General features: G+C 38.2%; 1 protein-coding gene across 3 annotated transcripts; it reads right to left on the minus strand.

Moving 5' to 3' along the window:
• Positions 1–387: 387 nt before the first annotated feature.
• Positions 388–23,776, minus strand: FHL5 (four and a half LIM domains 5). Of its 3 annotated transcripts, none has more exons than XM_053939384.1 (6): positions 23,705–23,776; positions 10,784–10,965; positions 8,451–8,625; positions 6,045–6,214; positions 3,745–3,931; positions 388–2,480 (listed from the first exon to the last, which is right to left on the minus strand). In XM_053939384.1, the coding sequence occupies exons 2-6, from the start codon at positions 10,940–10,942 to the stop codon at positions 2,329–2,331; spliced, it is 843 nt and encodes a 280-aa protein (XP_053795359.1). In that variant the 5' UTR covers positions 10,943–10,965; positions 23,705–23,776; the 3' UTR covers positions 388–2,328. The 3 variants fall into 3 exon arrangements, with proteins under 3 accessions (XP_053795359.1, XP_053795358.1, XP_053795360.1); XM_053939383.1 differs by lacking the exon at positions 23,705–23,776 and adding an exon at positions 23,430–23,656; XM_053939385.1 differs by lacking the exons at positions 388–2,480; positions 23,705–23,776 and adding exons at positions 3,058–3,128; positions 23,430–23,656.
• Between the last annotated feature and the right edge of the window lie 1,221 nt (positions 23,777–24,997).

Consider the following 24,997-nt stretch of genomic DNA (forward strand, 5'->3'; position numbering starts at 1 on the left):
TGGACTATTTATAGAAATCACATTCACTTCTTACTATTTTTCTGAAGTGAAAATGCTCAGTGTCAGGTTTGACTGTAGTGTATTTACTGCAGAAGAAATAAATAATTCAGTTGGTATTTCTAAAAATATAATTAGTTGATGAGTCAGAGAAGAATTTAATTTTCATAAATGTTAAGGCTGGAAGACTGGGATTATCATGATCTGTGTGTCTGACCTGTGACTCTCTCATGTCTTAGGAGGCTGCCTGGTAATTCCTGCATCAATTTGTAATTAAGATGTATGATTCTTCAGAGGAGACCAAATAAAGGGCCCAAACCACATTCGTGAGATGTGCTGAATGTTATTTCACACAAACAAAAAAAGGTACACCCCACAGAAAAGCCCGAATATTGTGACTCATAATTTTAATTAAATAATGTAAGACCATTAACATTTACTAATTTCTGATAGTTCAGTGCAAATTTTTAGAGCATTATACATAACTGTGAACCACTATGTCTGTGTGTTTGTATATATATATATATTTATACATATAAGGCAATGAAACATATTTCTATTTATGGGAATCTAAGCCTTACCAAGAACCTGTGTCAGCCATGGGAGATGTGTAAATAGAAAAGGAAGCAGCTGGGATAAAATGAAAAACATAAACTAATCAAACTCTAGACTGCAATAAAAGCTGCCATGAAAGAAGAAAATGAAACCCAAAAATTAACACCACATAGAGCAAAAAATCAATATTTTATCGACTGACAACAGACTGCTGTGTACTCATTGGTCAGTCATTATCCCTACTGATTTTTATGCCACTGCACTTCAGCCCTGGCTTAGCCACGCACACGTATTCTTCCTATTTTTCCATTTTTCTACCTAAAGTATGGCTGTCTTCAATATGAATAAAGGCCATTCAAGTCAGCCAAATAACTCTATGCACTCAGAGTCTGAAGAAGAATGACTTAAAGACATCTGAGATGAGGACTCAAACTCTGCTGGACAGTGCAGAACCTGCCATTCTTAACATCACTGCTCCATCCACAGTGGCCCAGTACAGGAACCAGGCCACTGCAACACACACTGTGGAAAAAGGAAGAAGATGGATGTTTATAACTCAGCTCTAGATGACCTTTAATAGTAGACATTTGAGTGCTGGAGCTCAGCAAGCAGATGTAAAGGCTGGCTACTTAGAAACTAAGACCTGATTTGCAATGATAATTACTAATTCTTGACATACTGTTAAAAAACACATGTGGCTGATGGTGAAATGAATCAGGAATTAGTTCTGGAGAGTTGATAGCCTGCTGTGCAGAAACAGGAATTTGCAAGCAGAGGAATGAACTGTGAATCAAAGACCAAGGTAAGGTCCTTAACAGGGCTTCAATTGCTGGTAAAGCAGTTTTGAATGAAGGAAAGTACAAGGTTAAAGGGACTGGTATGAGTTGGCTCTTGCATCAACTAATAAACAAAATATATTTTAGGCCTGTATTTGAAGGTTTAGCAAAGACAGTGGAAAAAGAGTCTTAAGGCATATTAGTTATGGGGAAATGTAAGTCAGCACTATTGTGGTCTTGGGCATTCCTTACCTCTTGCAGTAGCTGAAAATATGGGTTTATTTATGTTCTAGAGCAGCCATGCCTAAAAATTTAAGTACGGCTACCCACTTTTGGGAAAGGACCTGTGCTGTAGTGTTTTGGGTGACTTCTTTGGGGAGCAATCCCAGTAAGGGAAGGAAGGTGCCCTTTTTTCCATTGAATTGGCCCTTGGAATGGGCCTTTCTGACTCTGTGCTCCTCAATATGAAAGCATCTCCTACTCACAATTTCTGCCTGCTTTGTCAGCATCTTTTTTGCTCAAAGTATCGAAGAATATAATATTTACTTCAATTACTTCAGTGTTATGATCCAAGAGAAAAATGCTTGTGCACAGCTTTCTATGCCAAGATCTACATCTGTGAATCAGTGCTAATGCCTCATCATTATTTACATGCCAAACAGACATTTCACAATCCTCCTTGGTTCAGAGGTGATAAAAGATAATTTTTAAAGCTTCTAACAGCAGAGAGCAGTGTGTTACAAGGAAAACCTAGTGGAGTTAGGCTTAAAATATATACAAATCTTTTCTGCTGGTTAAATTGTCTTATTAACCAGTATGGGGCAGTTGTTTAATTTTTGTCTATAAAGAGTTGAGAACTATGATGGCGTTAAACTCCTGTTGGAAAGTTACTTGAATGCCTAAATAACTGTAGTACCTTTTATCTGGTTTTCTTACAGCAGACCAATGAACTACATTGCTACAGAGTGAGAATAATGCGGCTGTACATCTTTCCACAGAACTATGAAGCAGAGCCACATTTGTGGCAAAGGATGTCATCCTGCCGAGTGAGGAATTCCTGGCCCACCAGGGAGACAGAACATTTTGTGCAGCTAAAGCATTCCCCGTGCCACTGACGCTCCTCAAATGAGATGTATTTGGCACCTCCAAGAGCTGAAAGAGAGTATAAAAAAAAAAAAAAAAAAAAGAGAAGATCTGAATCCAGTATTTCTAGACATGATTCAGTAATGCAACAGATGACTTTTGGATGTGTCATCAGGTTGTCATTCATATAGTGAACGGAAAAATGAACAAAAATCCATAGTGTGAAATACTCTTTATTGGCTGAATTGAAAAATATCTTTAAAATTTAAACAGTGGTAAATATTTCAAGCAAAGACATAAGTCACTTGCTTGCGTATCCCATTTTGAGATCTGAACACAATGGGTTTATCAGAATGTCCATTCAGGTTTGCTGATCTTCCCAACAAACTCTCATGGAAGTTGTTTGCAATATTTGTATAGTTTATATACAACTCAGAATGAAATTTAATAATTAAGTTCCTTCAAGATGGATTCTTTTGGAAATTACCAGATAACGGGATTCCTAGCAGAATTATCTGAAATAAAATCTTAAAGACTGGTGGAATTTGAATAGTTTTGTGGTTTTTTGTTTTTGTTTTGTTTTTTTTTTTTTTTTTTGGTTTTTTTTTTTTTTTTGTTTTGCTTTGTTTTGTTTTGTAGTTTGGTTTTTTTTTAAAATCATGCACATGTAATTGGGTATTCATTGATTTCTTGTCCAATGACATATGCAGCATGCACCTGTAAGAATCAGGAAACAGTTGACTCCACACATTATAGGATTAAAGTGCAGAACACCAGCAAATGAACTCAGAAAACTTCAGCTATGATAGACCAGTGACAAACATGTCTAATTATAAATCATATATAAGTGTACAAGGATTCATGAAATAGAGCTCTGATGCATTTGGCAAGCTTTCTAATTTGACAGGTGTGCCTTACCAGCAGGCAGTTAATCTGTGTTCAGTTTGATCACATTTGCATTTAAAAACAAAACTGAAGAAACCACAGAGGGGCTTGTGTGTACTGTCCTGGGAAGAACTACTGTTCTTCCCAGCACCTTTTTAAATATTCTTAAGGAGGAATTTTACTACAGAAAACACTACATCAAAAAATGGAGGAACTCCTTTGGGCACATAAAACAACTCCCCATCTGTTAGGGAACATGTGTGATCAGTATGTCCTGGAAAGATGCAGGACATGTGACACAGAGAGAGTCTCTCTGATAGTTAACTCTTTCAGTCTTTCATTATGATGGAAGTAATTTTAATGTTTTTTTTTTCTAAAGTGAAAGTCTTTTTTGAGAGGAGACTGATGATTCATTTCTGTCTGGTCCCCTCTAGAAGATGAGACTCACCTGTAATAGGTTTCTTGCAAGCAGCACACTTCTTGGCATGAAATTTGCTGAAACAGTCTACACAGTATGGGTACTCATCTTTGGAAATGAATCTTTGTCTGGACAGCTGAGTTTTACACACAGCACACACAAAGCATTCTTTATGCCAAGGCTGGTCATGGTAGGCCACTCCTCCAGAAGTTATAACCTAATGTATTGACAAAGAAGGGCAGAGCAAAGAAACAAAGGTGTGAATCATGAAGGATTGTCCAATCCTTCATAAGCACTTCCACTTGTTTTCTCTCTTCCAACATGCACAAGAGAAGAGAGGGTGGTCACATCAACTATTTTTTTCATCTGGATTATCCATTTAACTAATCTGCAGCTGAATTCCATATGCTACTGGTTTGTTATTTTCAATTTTCTACCACAGTATAACCTCATAATTTGTAAGAAATATTTTATCTTTAAATGAAATTTTTCTATTATACTGTAGATAAGTGTTTAGAATCAGGCATGCTCTCAGAAGAGAAATTCTCAGTGATAGGCAGTGGGTGAGAGAACTGATGCTGAGATAATAGTTAATCTCCAGCCAGTATTTTGCTGTCTCTCAAGTGCAACAGTATTTTAAATAGGAAGAAAGACAGTAAAGAAACAGAAATAAAACAGAATGGAGATCTACACAGTCAGAAGAAGAAGAAAAAAATAGTGTTTATCAGTGTCATCAACTTCTGTTTTCCAGCAACACACTTACAGCTCTGCACTGGTTCTTTCTGAAAAGGGAAATTTCCAGTTGTCCTGTGGCTCCCATATGAGTGGTAAAGAGCTGGTTTCACAGAATTTGTGAGAGACTGTACAGAGAAATTGCTATAAAGATGAGCTGTAAGATAGTGTTTCTGCTAGCAAGTCACATGCATGACAGGGAATTAATGAATGAGTGAATGAAGAATAAATGAATACTGTTGGAATAGGAGACGAAAAAGTTGAAGAAACTTAAGTAAAAATAGTAGTGTCATCAAATTTCTCTGGGGAATACAGTTTCAGGAAAATCAAGAATAATATGGGGTCACGTCAAGCAATAAAGAGATTTAAATAGTTTGCAATCCCTTTAACATTCCAGTTTTGGGCTATTTTGTGGTTACATTTGCTTTTCCATTAAAATCTAAAAATCACTGACAAAAATTCAAGATTAGTTTTGGCAATTTAATCTATTTGGGCTCAATTCTCATGTATGGGAATAGATGCAAGTTTCAGAAATAAAATGGTTTTAGCTGTTTGTAGGGGGACTATTTGCATTCCTAGAAATTATAAGAAGCAAATCCTGATTATTTCATGTAGGAAGTGCTAACATCAATGCCTGTAACAAACATCGAGCATAATTACTATAATTGTCATGTGTTCATTTAATGCAAGTTAAAGCCTGGATGTAGACACATGGGAATATATAAAAGTACTTTCTAAAGTTTAACTACTGAAGGAAAAAGTAGGCAGCATATTTTCCTGAAATTAAAAGCTGTTGTTAGAGGAAAAGGTTTACAGGTAATCATTACATAACTACAGGAAATTATAAGTTATTTGATGAAGTGAAAAAAAAAAAAAAAGCTTCCAGAGTAATGCAGGTACTAAAGAATAAGTAAAATTCTGCCCTAAAAACAGCTTAAAACATTTCCCTAGAGAAAAGTACCACACTAGAATAGTATGATGCTTTGAGTATTTTCATCAACAAGAGACAATCATAAAACATGAGAAGTCAAGGGAAGGAAGAATTGATTTATCTGTACTTGGGGGAAAAAAGAAATCAAATCAAACTTTCTGGCACCCACAAGGGTATCATCACATATTGCATCAGTGGGACTCCTGACTAGTGTTATCACAATTGAATGTTACTTGATCTGCTATTTGCCTGATACATTTCAAGAAAAAAATAGCCAAGATTGTGGATGATTTGCTCATTTCAGGTGGCTAATTATGCATGTGAATACATCTGAAAAATTATGGAAAGAGAGGCATGTTTACAAAGGCAAAATCAGATACTTTCAGGAAAGAAGAGTTTTATATAACTTTCCATTTAATCTTTGCTAAAAGTCCCAATCAATAACTAATAATCAATAGCCCAAAGCATTTGTTTTGGCAGATATAATCAGTCTTAGAGTAACAAGAGTGGACAGCAGACACTGTCACAGTTGCCTTTCAGTGTCCAGTGTCAATGGGAAGACTCTGATCTTACTCTTAGTTCACCACACATTTCACACGATCCAGCCCTTTCTCCCATGAGCAATATTGCCTCACTAGGGCATTTTTTGTATTGTGTGCTTAATTACCTTTTTGCAAGCATAGCAATGGTGAGCAAATTGCTTCTCAAAACAGGGCACACAGTAATTCTCATTGTCTTTGGTGATTAATGGTTTTGTTCCCAATGGTTGCTGACAATACTGGCAAACGAAACAGGATTCATGCCAGGAACTTCCCTTAAATTCCATTTTACGTGAACCTGAAAAAAAACAAAGTGAACAATCCTCTCAGATACAGCTTTGTAATATAAGTTTTAAATGTTGGGAATGCTCTTGTTTTTGAACTTTCCACCTCAGCATTGGATTACCCAAGAAAACAGTAATCTTCAATTTAATAGAGCTTTGAAGAATGGACTTGAAATTTCAAGAACACATTCAGTTCCATATATTCATCTGGCAAAAGATGTGCTGAATTGCCTAAGCTGTGATTTTTAGAGTCTGTTCCTATATGAATCTTTTGGAGTTTCTTTGTGATTATGCTTGAATTGCTCAGTTTCTCTCAAACCAGCCAACTCAGTGATAATGTTCAGTACACGGCACTTTTATAAATTAATTTGTTGGATGTTTGGTATATTTATTATTGACCTGTCTTGTCTTTCTTAAACTAAGGCTCCTTTGCTTATAAATGCATTATTTATCTTAATCAGCGTAAATTGGCAACTTTCTAAAAGTAAATATTTTTTTCTGTGATATTGCACATTACACTGCCTTCTTCTATAGCTCACCATTTCTGTCCTAGAAAAACAATTATTTTTATCATGTTTAACTAGATGCTTTTGATACAGCACAAGGACAGAAAGTTGCTCAGTTAAATGTTTGTCAGAGGAGTGTCAGAGCTTTTATCTCTGTATGCAGGTGTCCTATCTTGATATAGAAACATAAGTCTAAGTTATGCACATATATCTGGGAGCAATTTTTCCAGTGGGTCTCCATCCTTAACTTCTTATCTGTGGGGAGCATCAGACTGCAGCGAGAGGTGCAAGGTGCTTTGCCATCCTTTCCACATGAAGAGGATTGCTGCTGTAACTGATCAATTCCACTGTATCTGTTTCCTGAACTGTGGGGCCAGTGGAGAAACTACTGGTTGTATTTAGATACAAAAGGTTTGCACCTTCATCCCAGTGATCAGAAGGACAATTTCACCATCTTTCACAACTAGGTCTTTTCAACAGAGAGCTAGCAAGCTGATGAGAAGGAAGTTAATGATATAGAGACTGGCTGGCATTCCTGTGCCAATGTTGCACTGTTTCTCACACCTTCAGGCACTTTCTGCAAAGATTTAGACTCCGTGACAAAGCAAGCAGCGTGGATATACACCAGAAGATAATAATGCAAAGCTGAGTGTGTTCTGGCACCTTTTTGATCACATCTAGTGAGGTGTGCCTATTTGATAACATTTTTGTAAGCTATATACTATTCAATTAGTTTGCAATCCTTAAAATGAACACAACTATATTGTTACAATATTTGTTTCCACTAATGCAGATTTTACTTGTAATGAAAAGATAACTGTAAAAATACAAACTAGTGTTACAGGTAGAATACAACCTGAGTAATCTAGTACCAATAGTAAGACTATAATTTTGCACAGCCTGGATCTTACTGTTTGGCTTTAAGACATACTGAAAAATAAAATTCTAACATCACTGCAAAATTTGTTCTCTGTTCCAAAAGTTAGGGACACACTTTCCTAAGCAAGCAGCTTCCTTTTGTAACAAATGGTGCTGTGGCTTCTCTCAGATGCTTGTGAAAAGGCAGCTTTTGGGTAATCACTCTGCTGTATGAGTTTTACTGATGTGGCAGCAATGAAAAGTCTAGAGTGGGTCCTGAACAGACACAATCAAAAGCTGAGAAGCAGTTTAGTGGAATGTGCAGAATTTTCAAGATTGCTAATGGCAGGAAAGAAACCTATTGTAAACATGGACAATATTGTAAAATGGACTTGTATTCATTTTAGTAAAAATGCTGCTAATGATTTGAAAGCAAATTGTCATGTTTTGACAATTTAAACAAAAAATATTTCTGAGTGAAAGCCCTAGTATAAAGAACACAAGCACAGAGTCTGGTCGATGTGGAAAATATGCAGATGACTTGTCTAATCTGGCACTTCTGCTCACAATAGCTCAGTTTGTCTGCCTATGCTCATAGTGGGATATGCTTCCTAAGAACTGCAACGGAATCAAGGACATCACATGAACACATTTTACCCTGCATTGAACTCTTAATATTTTTCTAAGGATTCATAAAACCTGTCAGTGATAGATCAGAAGTATCTGCCTGCCTTCTCCCCACTGCTGGGAGAATTCCACACAAAGGAAGAGTAGTCACCTCCAAGCTGTTCTGAAAGTCAAGGATCTTGTAACTTGGTTATTCCAGGAGGTGGTTATCATTAAAAATGTGGTTCCATTTCTCAGCAAAGGGCTTCTGTTGTCTTACCAGGCATGATGGTCTTCTGGCAGTGAAAACACTTGGATGAGTACTCATCAGAGTAGCACTCGGTGCACAGCAAGACCTCGTCCTTGGCAGCAAACGGTTTCTCCACGAGTGAGCGACTGCACTTGGCACACCTGAAGCACCCCTCGTGCCAGTGGCGGCCTTTGTAGGCCAGATCCTTGGAGAAAGGAAGTTCATGTTAGTGAGAACATTTATTTACAGTGGTTTTATCCTTCAGTTCCTTCCAGAACTCAAACGAAAAAGGAAGAGCATTGCAGTGGTGGATCCAAGCAGAAGTGTGCTCAGGGAAGGTGCAGGTACTCGATGTCACACTGTGGTGTAGATCTCTTGCAGAGGCCATAAGGAGCTGCTTTGGCAGACTGTCCTTCCTTATGCATCACACAGGTATGTTTTTATTGGAAGAGCCACATTATATATTACAGTTGTCTTTCAAGGGGAAACAAATGATCAACATTTTTAATGTGCACAGACCACTGGAGAGGAAGCCCATATTCTATAGAATTTGAAATGACCCTTATGTATTTCCAGTGTTACTACTTCTTCTACATGACATAATGCTAAGTTATGTCAGAAATCAAACAATTAAAATCTCATTGAGAACAAAATGATTATTAGTAAGATTAAAAAAAAAATCATTGCTTTTGTTTACATCTGATATAAATCCCCCTGAAAACTTGGAAGAAAAATGTTTGTTTGAGAGTTAATGGGCTTAAAGGATGAAAGAGCTAACAGTATGTATGAGATCCTGACTAAGAATTAAAAAAAAAAAAAATACCAAACAGCAGATTTAATTTCCCTACAGTTAGAAAAGCCAGGGAAAAATGCACCTCCAAAAAACCCTCCTAGCTTAAAAAATAAACCCTTCCAGGACTCTTTTATAAGTAAGAAACATAAAAGGACACAAATCCGATCTCATTGTTCTCCTTGATCATATCCCTGCCTTTTAAAGAGCTAAAAATAAAAAGAAATACCATGATTCATTTCAGGAAGTGCTGAGCATTTACTAGTTTCGTGTGCTTTAGTTAGCACTCTGAACCTTGCAGGAACTAGGCTGTAAGCCCAGAGCAGCCTGAGGCAAAGACTGGGTGAGGAGGAGAGGAAGAAAACCAAGCTCTAGCCCCTTGGCAGAGGTGAGACAATCAGCTGTAGATCTTTGTGTGCCACTTTTCTAGATAACTCTAGCCAGGTGCACTCCTTTCTTACCAGGTCTGCTTTTTCCTCTCATTTTTCCCTTCCACTCAGTCCAAAGGCATGGCAGTAATCCTGTCACTTATTCAATTTTTGATTTTAAAGGTGAAATTAAGTGAACTCAAAGCATGTGTTCTGGTGAATCTGACTGCTGCTCCCAGTGTTGCTGTGGGTGAAATGCTGATGAGCGTTTGAGGAGTGTCTTCATCCAAATCAGCATTTTCCTTGGATGATTCCTGTATGTAGACTATGTACTTTGAAGTGCTTGGGCTGGGAAAGCCTTCCAAGAGGTTTATTTTAATATCTTTCTGTCCTTTTATTTCTAAGGAACATAGGCAAAGAAAGCATGGGGAGAAGGTGACCAGTACACACTGAACTTGGCAAAATAAATGCTTTTTGATAGGCTTCATTTGACCTTAAAATTCAGTGTCAAGTGAACTGAAGTATGGGGTACTAGAAACCCTGTCAAAGACCACAGAAGAACTTGAATTATTAATTAATATTGTAAAAAATTGAGAGGTGAAAGGAAAGACAAGTAGCAGAAACACTGCCACTAATATACCATCTGTGAGATGAGCAAGGTAAGCATGGAATTAAGCAGAAATTAAAAAATACTTTATTTCCAAAAGAGAGAGCGAGAATGTGCAAATTGTAAACCTGATGTCTTCTAAGCTTGGCATCTGCTTGCCAACACCTACAGTAAAAGTAATTCATTCAAAGCTCAAAATATTTTTTCAATGAACACGTCTCAGAAATTCCAAGGTGTCAATCAACCTGATACACTGAATTACACCACCCACCCTATCACCCCTCCAGCACTGTGCAGCCTCTGCAGCCAGTGGGTGACTGGAGGTGAAGGATGGAGCCTAGCTGAGGTCCACACACACACCACAACCTTGCTGTAAGCTTGGGGATATGCATGAGCAGATTTCCTCATCTTTGATCCCAGAGCTTTCCTATTTCAGGGAAAATAGCACTGTTTGCTCTGTGTGGATGTACAACAGCTATGGTTAGGTCTCTTCAGCAACACAGGGATATGAAAAGGGGTGGATATCAAATCTACCATTAAAGAAATTGGATTTGTGTATAATTTAACAAGGAACAAAAAGTGCAAGCTGAATGTTTACCTTGGAGTTGCACTCAATGGGTTGCTTGCACTCTTCGCAGGGGTTGGCATACAGGCTGTCATAGCATGGAACACAGTAAGCATTTTCTTCTCTTAGTGCGTATTTCCTGCCACGGAGAGACTGCAGGCAGAAATGGCAGTCTGTGTGGCTGCTGGTCATCCTGCTGGGGCCCTCCACGTGATCTGCAAGAGATGGAAAAATCGTGTAATTCAGTGCATGATGCTTGCTCAAATGGTTCGTAATGCTACCTGTGAAAGTTAGACAGGCATTTCCTGGTCATTTGCAGTGCCCTGGATTTCTTAATGCTGGCTTGTTCAACGATCAAATGGTAGGCTTTAACAACATATACTGTGAATTGTATCACCTACATGATGGGGAGCAAAAGGGCTGCTTCAGCTTATTCTAACACTGTTTCAGGTCAGACACCTGAAAATGAAGCCAGCTCCACATTCTCTACATAAAACTACTGGCATTATGAGCATTATGTACTGGATTCTGACATATGGTTCATCCAGAAATTGGGTAATGGAGATAGAAGCAATAATTCAGAAATTAAACCAACTGCAGAGTTAAAAGGACAAAGAGAGGAGGCAGGCACTTTGTAGCGTGTTCCTGACTCACTCTTGATACTCCTGTCCTTCTACTTGTTCCTTTCTTTTCAAAATAACCCCACATCTACCTGATCCAATGGAAGGAAGACAAGGGACTCCAGGATATATGACTGTTTTTTTGCATTCTCCCAGCTGTGCTGCTAATATTTGGTGGCATTTTAAGGTCGTACAAATATCCCTGGAGAGCAAAAGGGTATAATATAAAGAAAAATAAACTAAATAATAAGTCAAACAAAATCAGAACTCAAAGAAAGCTTTCCTCGTTTTTATTGGAAAAGATTGCTTTTTCTTACATATTTCTTTATTTCTATATTGGATTCCACGTTGGCAGTACCAAAATAATGTGAAATAATTTATATTTCTGTGCCAGACAAGTGCAGGAAATACCACAAATCTATTGAGAATCAGTTGTATGAATTTCCCATCCTTCAGTTTTTCAGGCTAAAGAGGCTTGGACAAGCATCCAAACCTCAGCTGCTTATAGATCTGCAATAGTGAATGTTTTAAGGATTGTGGATTTGAAGCCCTGTTTCAGTCTTATTGTTGGTTGGGTCATCATCATGTAGCTAAAATTGGGTCTTGATTCTTGGAAATGAAGGAAGAAGAAACCAGAAAGTTCACAGTGAAGCAACCCCAAAAACATCTGCTGGGCTCGTTGGGTTGAACTCTTCATTAAACTCAATGAGTGTAGCTGCAGCCAGCACCAGCAATCATGAATTTTAAAGGAGCTGAAAACAACTGGGGAAGGTCTAAAATATTTATGTGTCAGTGACTTTGGGCAGCTGAAATTTTTGCACTTTGAATAACAGGACAAATTAGTTTCTCTTAACCAGATGCAGAGCCTGAGAATAAGGAAGAACATACAGAAGACAGTATAAGAACATACACAAGATTTGAGGGAGTTCTTATCCATGACAAAGCCTACATCTAGTCCACCCTCACACTTTGTTTTTATGCACTCACTGATGGTCTGAACCATACCCATGGTTCAGCTTCAAAAAGGCATAAAATCTTTTCCTGGGTTTCTGCTTTGGTAAGCTCTAAATCAAAATGGTTGTTTGAGCTGTGAGAAAAAAACAATTACTACAGGTTTCCACTAGCACCAGTGCATAAGTTCAGGCATTTATGAATCTGTTTTGGGAGGTGTAGTAGTAAAACAGTGGAAAGGGGGCAGGGAGCGAGGCTGTCATACTAATTTCAGACCAAAAGTAATGACTTGATTGGAAAGCTTGTTGTTCCTGTAAATTGAAAATCTTGAGAGTTGAATTGATATACGGTATTTGTTACTGCCCTTAATATTTGTGTCAGCCAAGACAGGGTGTAGTAAGGAAATAAAATAATCTGGAACCCAGATCAGTGGGAAACACGCTTTCTTAAAAATATTTCTGATGTGTTTTATGTGGTATCCTTGGAAAAATAATATAACAGGGCTTGAATCAGGACTTCCATTTCCTTAAGATCAAACAGAGATATGAATGTGTAACAAATAAACCCATTTATATGAGAAAATTACATCCATCATTTTGCATATTTACAGAACATGACATATAAAACCAGGCAGAGCTCAGGGCACAATCACAGTCATGACCAAAGTCAAGTTTTGCCCATTTTGCTCTTTATCGGGGAAGAAGTATAAACTGGTGTCTAAGGACACAATCAAGGAGTGTTTGTGGTTAACTGTCCTCCATAGTTAAGGTCACAGAACAGGCTTGAAACTGGGTTTCAGAGGATTTTCATTTTTTTTTTAGTGGGAATTAAAGTTATGAACTGCCTTGGAGGATAAACCCAAGTGAACCACCATTCGGATTCCCTCCTTGCTGGATCAGTATTCCTGCTTCCCGACAGAGTTTCATCTCAGCCTAAAAGTGGCAACAGCAAAATCCAAATAGGGCATTCATTAAAAATTTTGTTATTTATAGCACATTTTTGTTGCACAAAGCTCACCAACAAATAGCTTCCCATATCTGTAGAAACATCTCTGTTTTTTTATTCTAATGAATGTCAATCAGGTTAAGTTATCAAAACCTCTGCATTCCAAATAATTTTCTTTAAAAAGTGGTTCTCTTGATTAATGCTTTTTCTCCTCCAGGAAGTCAGTCTGTTCCAGGAAGTCCAGGCTGTGTGCACAAACAAGACCCACTGCTGTAATACTTCAGAACTACTGAATTTGCAATGGAATTATCCTCCTAAACCCCTGTATGGATATAAGAGCAAAGTGCTATTAATCCTGTTGTACAGATGAGAGCTCTTGCTTGAGAAGTTTAATAAAGTACCCCCACCCAAGAACAGAGTCAAAGCCTGAGGGTGTCCTTGGGCTGCTTCTCTAGTAAAATGCTCAAGTTGTCCAAGACTTTTCTTCAGAAAGTCGTCAGAGTTTGACCATGAATCATCATAAAAGACCATGTTTGGGAATGAAGCAGCAATGGTATGCAAAAGAATGAAGATTTTTTGCAAACCTTTTGGCAAAAGTATGGGCAACCTTTGAGAACTACTTTTACCATTAGAAAATGCAACAAAAAAGGTGAATCTTGTCTCTCCCAGCACCACTTATCCTTGCTCCAATAAATAAATAATGGTACGAGCACCATGCAGTGAAGTAGAATGTTTTTCTTGTGCTTTGATCCTAATCTCTAGAGAAATATGTTTACTTTAAGTTTGCTGGAAGCTAGACTTCGTGTTTTGAAGGTCAGCTAAGAAATCTCTGGAGATCTGATGCTATTCACTCTCATGGAATGAAACGCTGACTCCAGCATTCCAGCTGCTAACTCAAATCCTAGACACAGGGAAAGACTGCCATGCTGCCATTCCTTGGGAAAAGATGATTTTATTATTTAAATTGGAACATTTTAAATTGGAAGCTGAAGACTCTTGATTTTTATGTACCTGGTTGGCAGGGATACGAGGTATCATTTTTAATGTTAAGAATATTCCAAGAAGGTGCAGAGAGATGTTGCCAAGGATGTGAGGATATTGTAACTAGAGTCCCTGGGGTCAGATGTGAGAATGCAGCAGTTTCATGGACTGAATGATAAAAGAGATGAAAATACAAAAAAGAGAGCTGGCTTGTCAGCTTGCTGTTAAAGCAGATTAAGATGGAATTTAGCTACAACAAATTAGGACAGGGACTTTCTGGGGAGTCACATTATTTCCCATAAAATGCAGAGCATTAGAAGATTTCCAGTGAAGAAAGCTGTAAGAACATGGTTGTGAAGCTGTGAATCCTGATCAATATGGAACCATCAGGAAAATAATGGTTTTGGTTTGTTTTTTTTTTTCTCACTGGAGCTAAAAGAGCAGAGCCAGAAGGTTAATATACCTTTCAATAATTAATCTTGATGTTTTCTATAAATATATGTTAATCTCCCCGACATCATACAAAAATAAAAAGCCCAGAAACATTCATACTACTCAGAAAGGAATTAGTATAAGCATATGGATGTAGATATGTACATACAGGTAAAAGTGTTCTATCTTTCACTTGGTGGAAATTCTAATGGACTATTTCTTAATCTAAATATACCTGCCACTGAACTTCATCATCTTTTTCTTTAAGAACAAACTAAGGCTCTTTCTTAGAGAGGCATAAAGGAAAAAAAAAAAATATGGGGAAAAAATCCTTTGAACAGTACTGAAGGATAAGAAAAACAATTTGATATCTTATGACAAGGACACCCCTGCAAGCTGCCCTAGGCACTAGTTCATTTTCAGGTAAGTGCATTTTTTTATCTTCTAATGCTATTTGCCTTATTTGTGTGAATTTGCTGACTTAATTTTCCTTTTTTCTATTTTTGTCTCATGCATTTACATACATTAAGGGTTCTGTAATATTTGCTTTTCTAAAAATGGCCAGAGAAGCAATAGGAACTAGGGGCATATATTACAGATCAAGCCAAAGCAAGAACCTACAGGAAAGCAGACACAGATACTAACTCTGAACTATCTTATCTCTGTGGCACAGGCCAGTAATACAGTGTCAGGTCCTGGAAGCATCTGAGTGCAGAGCTCTCACTGTTGAAATTCTCCTTTAAGCAGCCAGGACATATGCCAAACAGGACACAGCTGTAAGAATCCAACTATCCTGCTTCATGGTCCACAAGTGACACTGTTTTGGTGGGGTGTCAAGGCAAAGCAAATATTTTAGAGGTTGGTCTGGTAATTTGTACTGAATTGTACTGTGTTTACACACCCCATGACTACAAGCAAAAAGGGCAAGAGCTATGGCTTAACTAGGGGATCAAGCATCTCAGGAATTTTGTAATTTTTTCCTTAATTGGTATTGCTGTCTGCTTTGTTTACACCATACAAGCTCAAATGGTGCAGTCATCAAAATTCTTCTTTTTTTTTTTTCTGAAATAATTCTTATCCTTATTTTTTACAGGTTTTCACATAGTCTGGTAGAGCCAGAGTTTTCTCCTGTGTCATTATGGAGCTAATTTCTTTCTGACTACTGTCAAACGTATGAAATAAAACGAAGTGATGAAATAATTTTGCTGTGCACTGTTGTAACATTCAATGTAAAATCCTGTCAGTATTCTTAGTTGTACTTCCCTTATTGAACCAGAAAACAAGTTTGAGGATTGCATCTGTTACAAAGGGCTCATCTGATAAAGAATACTCAACTGGTGAGTTAGATGGGACAGAGTGGCACCCACTGCAAACTGGCAGATGACACCAAAGTGAGAGGAGAGGCTGATACACCACATGGATGTGCTCTTATCCAGAGGGACCTCCCCATAACTGGAGAAGTGGAGTGACAGGAGGCTCATGAGGTTCAGCAGGGGGAGTTGCAAGGTGATTCTGTGATGGACCACAGAAAATTTATCACTGCTGAAGGGCAAAAGAGGGAGGTTAAAAGTCTCCACAAACCCTCAGTATTCTCTTATGGGCGTTAGAACAGGAGTGGGGCATCCTCATAACAACAAAACAGGTCTCTTGTAGATGACTGTTTTTTTCAAGTACTCTTTCTTGTCTTGACACTCACTTACAATCCATGATTAGGGAATCATGACTGATACTTCAAGAGGTGTTTAAATAAACAGAAAGTGGAAGTCACAAATGAAGACATGCACTGAAGTCCTGATCTGAGACTTCCACCAGTGAGTTCATCCCTATTGTGCAAATCATAGACTTATAGAATTTTAAGGGTTGGAAGGAACCTTAAGGATCATCTGGCTCCAACTCAAATGCCATGGGCAGGGGCATCTCCCACTAGACCAGGCTGCCCAATGTCCCATCCAATCTGGCTGTGAAAACTTCCACGGGTGGGGTATCCATAATTTCTCTGTGCAACCTGTTCCAGTGCCTCACCACCCTCACAGTGAGAATTTCTTCCTAATGTCTATAATAAGTTTCCCATCTTTCAGTTTGTACCCATTATTCCTTGTCCTAGCACTACAGCTCCTGATGAAGTGTCCCTCTCCAGCTTCCCACTAGGCCCCCTTTGGATCCTGGTAGGGAGCAGCATCAGAGAAGCACTTTGGAACCATCTCTGCTAGAACAGGATCTGCACAAAATGCCTGCACAGCTGGGCAGAAGTGCCCCAAGGAAACAGCAACATCTCAGCCATACACTGACACTACCTGGCAGGGACACAGCTCCCTGGAAGTGACACAAGCCTGCCTTTGGTACTGAAACTTTTCACAGGCAAAACAGTCTAATGACTGATACCTGTGTTATACAAGGGTGAGGGAAGTACCTGCAGGCCACCGATCAAAGCAGTCTTGCCTCTAACAAGAAGTAACAGAACTTCAATAGGGAATGCTGATTCTGATAGTAATCTTTAAGATCTTAATGAAAAAAATATGTAATTTCTCATCTTTGCAGATGTCCTAGTTGTAGAGACCAGATTTCCCTACCCTTATGTTTTATTTCAGGAATAGCAAGGTGGATGAATATTACTCTGTTGCAATTATTAAAAAAAAAAAAAAAAACTACAACTGACTACACAGCACAACTTTTTCTAGAAGAGTTATTTAAAGGCCTGTGACCTACTTAGAACTGCTTTAAGAAATAAAATGAGCAAAAATATAAAGATCATCATCAGCAGCAGCATTGTTAGCAACAAGCTAAAATTGGAAAGGATTTTCATTACCCTATTTAAAAAAAGAAAGACTTGCTTCCCCCAAACCCAAACATAAATCCCCCAAATGGCAATCAAGCATCTGCTGCAGTGGCTTTTCCTCTTATCTCCAGCTGTGCTATGCCAACCTGATCTAATTTCCTGAGGAAAAATACAGACCGAGAAACAGCACTCTTTTAATAAAAGGATGACACCTTATCAAAGTAAAGCAAATCTAAAATTTTCTAGTCTCAGCCTTGTTAAGAGATTGTGATGAGTTAGTTGGCATTACAGCTTAGGAAAAGCAAAGGCTACTGTCAGTAGTACTGGTATGTAAGATCCCTACTTCAATTATCCTTGTTTCCAGGTATTTTGATTTGTAGGCCAAATATTCCATAGGCCAGTTTTGCTGCTTGCAGTGCTCCCTCAGGCTTGGCTGCCACCTTCCTATCAAGCTCATCTCTGAAAATAGGGATGATATGGCTCTGCAGACAAGCCCAAAGCTGCTGTTACACCCACAGAAATCATTGTTTGTAAAGCCACTGCTGTACAGTCTGAGAAGTAATGTCCTCCCGTTATATGTGAGATGTTTGGGGTGACCACTGCTGTGCCACTCACTCTCCAATGCTTCCCAAGAGAAAACAGCCTTCCAGATGGGCAACTCCAAGAGGCAGGATCAAGTGATAATGGAATGGTTTGGGTTGGACCCAAACATTTAAGGGACCATAAGGATCATATATTCCCAACTCCCCTGCCATGGACAGGGACTCTTCCCAGGAGACCAGGTTGCTCAGAGCCCTATCCAACCTGGCCTTAAATACTGTCAGGGATGGAACACCCACAGCTTCTCTAGGCAACAAGGAGAGCAGGGGTAAGCAGAAACATTGAAGAGAGCTAGAAACAGCCTGATCTCTACCTATGGACTCTGGATTTTTGATGACAATTAACAGAGTAGGTATGTTTATGACATTTAGCATTAATGATCTCTGCAGTTGCACTGTTTTGGGAATACAGAAATATAATAATAGCAGAAGCATATTAAAATACATATTCATATATTGCATCTTCTAGGTAGAAAGACCATGAAGCATCTAATCTGGTAAAGAAAATCTGAAAGAAGTGTCACTCTTTGTATTCTACCATTTTTACAGTAATGAACTGGTTATATGATATAACTGAGACAGATGGTGAGAAAGGTTTCTAGGAGAGCTCACAACAAACAACCAACACGAAAATATGCTGTGGGTACTCTTCAACAGACTTACATGCCTTCCTTCTGCTTCCCTCTAAGTGTTACATGACCTTCTGCTGTGTCTTCTCTTAAAACAGATCACTGTTCTCTTAAAACAGAACACTGGCATCCGTGTTCAAATTAATGTAGCTGAATAACTTATCTCAATTCATGGATGTCAATTTAGGTGATTTAATATTTTCTGGATTAGGGTATAATTCTACAGTTTAGGGTGGTTGTGCTCTTATCTATTGGGCAGTGCTATGCACAATTCTGTTATGAAGTCTCAGCATCTGCACCATGGTTGCAGTTACAGATTAGTGCAATTCAGCTGTGTGTGCGTACCACCAGTGATGTGGAATTATAGCAGGGTGGCTTTTTGCTTTTATTTCCTGCCCTGTGTGCTTTAAACACACTGTGGACAGGAAAACCTTATTAGTTTATCTACACAGATGCATCAAGGACAGGCTGCTGGCTCTTGGGCTGGGAAAAAAAAAAGATTAAATATTCAGATATACACATTCTTTTACATCATGTCCTATATTCACTGTTGATAGTTATCCAGCACATTTCATTCTAGCCCAGTCAAAGGATATATGTATGGACTCACAATGGAAAAACACTTTTAGAAGTGGTCTCAGAAAAATAATTTTGAAGACAGTGAATGTTTTTAGGAGAACCCTTTTAGGAGTGGGACTGGTAGAAAAAAAGAGCAGGGAGTGGAGATCTCCGGCTTTCTGTTTGTCCTCTACCAGGGAGGAAAAATAACAGTGTCACTAGGACAAATATAGAAAAAAAAATGTCGGTGGTTTTCCTTTTTTTTTGCTCTTTAAATATGTGGCTTTGTGCATCATCCATTAAGCAGGAAAATTTGTTACTTAAAGACCTCTGGAGTCTTGAGCAGTTGAGTAGATAATGTGCTGTCAAACAAGGCAGGGGATAACATGGCACTGACTGAGTTTTAACTTGAGTCCTCACATCCTGTGACAGCAACAACGACCAGTCCTTACAGACATTCAGCCCTGGGTTCCCACCAGTGACATTTGCCCCCTACTTGAAGCCTTTGTGACTCTTACATTACCTGTTCTGCCTTCTTGGGAGGTAAAATCTGCAGAACAATTCTGTGACTGTGTATCCTAACATTTCCCTCAAGCCTTAAAGTCTCTGCACCACACATTAAACATTTGCAACTTAAAATAGTCTGGAAGTGGCTATGATTTAAAATTAGTAGACCATGATATTCTGTGTTTCTTTATTATGATGTGAGGTTACTGACCCTTCAGTAACTGCCCTGCTGGGATTTTTGTAATGTCCTGTAATGCGAAAAAGTCTTTGTTGTTGTTGTTGTTGTTTTGTTTTTGGCACCATGACTTCAGAGTGAATTTCTTTCTATGATTATAAATGCACACTATCTAAAAATCAGTTCCAGTGTAGGATTGACCTTATCTGATTGAATAAAAATTAAGGCTAAAGTTTATTTGAACACCCAAGACAGTCAACATTTGCTTCAGACAAATAAAACCCATCACTAAATCTTAGAATGCTGGAGGAAATTTGATAAGAATGAAGAAATTCCTTTCTAACATCAAGGAACATTTTTAAGAACATGTAATTTAACTCAAGGATATTGTGGAACAGTGAGCCCACTGATACCAGTAGAGTCTGACCAGCTGTGGTGAAAAAGGTTCGTCTGAGGAGGGGGGAGTGGAACACAGTGGTAGAAACTGCATCAAGGAACAAATACAATCCAAAGATTTTCTGCTAATTTATATAAAATTTATTTAAAGTTTTCAGTAAAAAGTCTAAGCAAGTGATCAAACAAATCAAGAATTCTGATACTGTATTTTTTAAAAATCCAACAAACCCAAACTGTTTGAGCTTTTAACTTGAAATATTTCTCAATGCTCTTCAACTGTCAAGCATTAAGCTAAACAATGATTACCAATTAGAAGACCAGCATGAAACAGTTTTTACTCTAAACATTTTTTCCCATGCAAGTTAGATTTTTGAACTGTAATTATGCCACAGTTTTGCATGCTTTAGCACATAAATGAATCATGATATGGCTGAATTTGAAACTTGAAGTGCTCACTTGAGAAAGACTGAACTTGATAAGCATGTTTAAGCCTAATACTGTTATGGGCTTCTGATAAATAGAATTAAACCTAAACCTCTGAGGTATTTTATAGCCATCCTTTCAAAGGTTTCAGAATGCTTTTCTAACAATAATAAAGTAATCCTAAAACACATTTGTGAGTTACTTGTCTACAGAAAAGGTTAATACTTGTCAAAGCAAAGTAATTGACTTTCTCGAGGTCAGAGAGCAAACCTGGGGCAGTGGGAACAAAAGAAGCCATTCACTGCACCTTTGCCATGAGCTGGGTCTGCTCATCAGGCTGCATCCATGGCACTGGCCCGGGATAGTTAAACGCAGTGTACAAAGGTTGCCAGCTGGTCAACTCCCAGTGCTAGAGGTAGAAAACACTTCCAAATTTAGCCAAAGGAATAAAATGTTCCAGTTGTGCACTTTGCAGTTGTTCTTTATAACCCTGAGGTTATGATGAATATTCTTATGCAAAATGTTCTGTCAACAACTACACCATCCTCTGGCACTTGGCCTTTCTTGCTGTTAATTCTGCTATCTATGCACAAAGACACATTACAGGAAGATTAATATTTTTCTGACTGATAAAGCCTCTTAAGTGTGAGGCCAGTGACCGGCTTGGACAGCCTGCTCAGATCCATTACCCACACTATACTGAGATGTGCAAGAATTAACCAGTCCTTTTACATGGACCTTGAACAAATTCAAAGGCTGGAAGAAGCCTTTGAATTCATAGCTGGGAAGAAAAGTAGCATACTAGCATGAATGAAGTAGAATCAAAAAAACCTCTTAAGTTTAAGAAAGGAGAACAAGTAGGGACGATAGCTGACATGTACTACATGGCAACAGAGAATGGGGATATTCACAAAATCTAGCTTAAACCTGGTGAAGCTAATGAGTAAAGCACTTTTTTTAGCTAAAGGACAGATCCAAATTCCTCTTTAGGGTGACTTCTAGCAGAAATTAAACTTAGCCATCATTATGAAGGAACTAAGGCAGTGTAGCTTCCCTTTGTGAGTCTTGTCCTTCCCTTTATCTCTGCTACAGAATTTCTATCATGGGGCTTTATTAACTTGTTTTCTTGGAGTCATGTTTGCATATTTCCACAAAAATGTCCTTACTTGATCCCTCTGACATTTTACAGGAAAACACAAATGTATGAAACAAGGAGCTCACAGCCTCCTTTCTCATAAAAGCTGCATGCCCTGTTCCCAAAAGAATGAATTCAGCAGCAGCCGCCCAATTGGAGCATCAGCAGCATTTCACCACATCAGCTTCCAATCTTAGGGCTCTAGAGATTTTGATAGAACAGTTGAACTAGAAATTATTAATTTATGAGCATCATTTACCCTAAATTGGCAGGGAAGTGTGAAGTAAAACTCCTCTCGGATTTACTCTCCAGGTGATCTAAAAGCCTTGACAGAACCTAGAGCTTGAGTCGGCAGGAGGGCTGCTCCTTCCAACAGGTTTGGAATTTAACCCTCTGATTTTGGGCTTGATGTTTGGAAGCATGCTGGCTAAAATATTTCTTTCTGTCTGTCCATGGTTAGGTAATACTGAAAGTTTTTAACAGTTCTTTCAAGAAATAAAACTCTGGTAGGGAAAAGAAAAGAAAAAAGCTGGGATTATCGGTACAGAGCCGATGGAACACACGTCTTACCATGCTAACCAAAAAAATACATGCTTTACAAATTATGACTGCCTGCAAATAATTTGGAGACATGATACATCAGAATATCTTTCAAGCAGCTTTTGAATTTGTTTTTCTCTAACCCTGCAAGTTAGTATGATCCCAATATTCTACCAATTAAACACCCTTGAGTCAAAGTGATTTTCCTGATCCTGCAGTAAAATTACATGGGATGACTATCAGCAATCTGTAATAATGTTAATATATTAAATTCACTACATTTTGTTCTGTACAAATACCAACTTGTTGCACAGAGAGAAGAAAAATATTAAAACAAACAAAAAAATGTCATTTGAAACTTAAATTCTAAATGTAAATTCCAAAAAACATTATGATCCTAAAAATGAAGAAAGATAAAGTGAAGAAGACACAAAGTGTCTTATGGAGGGAGAATTTGGAGATGATACTTGTTGTTTATAGCAATATTTTGACTACTTATAAAAGCCAGCTTGGAAACTGTTTTTCTTCCAAAGTCAAGAACAATCCACATTAGGTGTTAAAAATACTCATGCTAGAAACAAGTGACCTAACAGAAAAGACACTATCCAGAATTTTTTTGTTGCAAAAGCAAATGAAATCTTGAAAAGTGATAAAAATGTAATGGGAAAAAGCATACTCATTTTTTGTTGGGTGATTCTTTGGAGTAAACAAAACTCATCCTAATCTCTTTACAAAGGAAACCCCAGACAATCTTTCCGCAAATTAGTGGGTGAGCCAATTACTACAATGAAAAGAATTAATAAAAAATTAATTTTAATTTTTTAACAAACTCTATCTCTTTAGGTACACAAAATTAAAAACATATATATGTGGAAGTCTGCATCTAATTTATTCAGCAGTTTCGTTAGGAAAAACTTCCTGCATACTTGCTCAAAATTTTAAGTACCTCCTATACTAACATGTTTAAAGCTTATCAGATAAAGGAATAATGGAAAAAAGCCTCAATACTCACATTCAGTTTTAAGCTGCTTCTCTCGGTAACTTGCACAGCAAAATAAAGGAAGAAATAATTACACGTCTTCACAGAAACAAGCATCCATCAAGTCCAAAAGAAACAGAACACTTTGCCAGAGCTATTTGAGGGTCTCATCAGAATTTGCCTGCATGGGGGAAGGCTGAGGGTCAGTTTGTTTCCCTTAGACCTCATGACATGCAAATATCTGGCTGCCTCACCACTGAATCAAATCATTCTTTGACATACTGTGTTTACAAATGGCAAATACATACCATGTAGGAGTTTCTTAAAGGAACATATTTCTGAGAGTTCTCAAAAGGAAAAAGGCATTTCTGTTAAAAAAACAAAACTGTTCAGTTCAAGGGCAAAAAGAAAGTAAGATGGAACATTATTTGTCCCCAGATACACACTGGTTCATGCATAATGAATCCAAAAGGCCTCATGTGGGCTTGTAAATCAGAAAAGGAAAAGTTGCAATTACTAAAGTCTGATTGTTGTGTACAGGAAAGAATCCCGGGGGGAGGGGGGCAGGAAAAAAACCTCCTCCAGTTTCAGGAAAGACATTTAGGGACACAGCAGAACTCAAAATTCTGACATGCCTTAAGCATTTTTTGCGCTGTTATGATTTGCTGCTTTCCACCAGGTGGGAAGTTGTTCACAAGGATTACCATCAGTGTGGCAGCAATGGACTCCTCTAGGCTTTCTCTCAGTATTTACCAGTGTTTCTGGCTTTTGAGTCACAGCCACCTCCTTTACTTTCTTCTTGGGCCCAACAGGGGCCAGCTTTCATAGACAGGCTCCTGCATGCACAGAGCATTCAGAGGTCCTTATACTTTGCATACAACTCTAAGCAGATCCTTAACCAAATGCAGCTGAAAGTAGGGATATTGTGTCCATTTAAAAAAGCAGGCTGAAGTTAGGCAGAGTGAAGAAAGGATGGCTGCCTGTGGTATGAACCACAACTGACCTCAAGGCAGATTTTTCCACAGCCAAGAGCCAATAGATCTGAATCACTTGGTCTATATAATGTCAAGTGGGTGGGAGCTGTTCAGTATCACAGATAGAAGAAAGAAGGAAATGTTTGAATGGTTTAAATATGTATTACGTTATCTGAGTACTTTGGTAAAATTGCCAAATCTGGACATCTTCTGGAGGCTGTGTCTAGACAGTGTCTCACAGTTAAGACTGAGCCCCTGACTACTATTGCCAAGACCTGATGATCTACAAGCTTGTAGTCCTGTTAAACCTCTTCAGACACACAGTCATTACTTAAACAAGACTGATCTCTTCCTATTTTAATTTGTGCTGCAAGCCTTATTTTTATCAAGCACCTTTCATTTCAAGCCTGTGATTTTAGCAGATTGAGGAGAGAGAGGACCAGTTAGGTGTGAATTTGAGTCTAGGATGAGAATCGTAAATAGTCTTCTCTTGTCTTCCTTCCAGAAAGAAAAAAACCCGATAGTATAGTACCAAGCACCTTTTCAAGTTCATAAGTCAGAACCAGAGAGAAGTATTTCTCAAGCAGATCTGTTGAGAGAGCTAATGACACTTAGAAATACTAACAC

The sequence above is a fragment of the Vidua chalybeata genome, chromosome 3, assembly GCF_026979565.1.
Source record: "Vidua chalybeata isolate OUT-0048 chromosome 3, bVidCha1 merged haplotype, whole genome shotgun sequence".
In the NCBI taxonomy this organism is placed as follows: domain Eukaryota; kingdom Metazoa; phylum Chordata; class Aves; order Passeriformes; family Viduidae; genus Vidua; species Vidua chalybeata.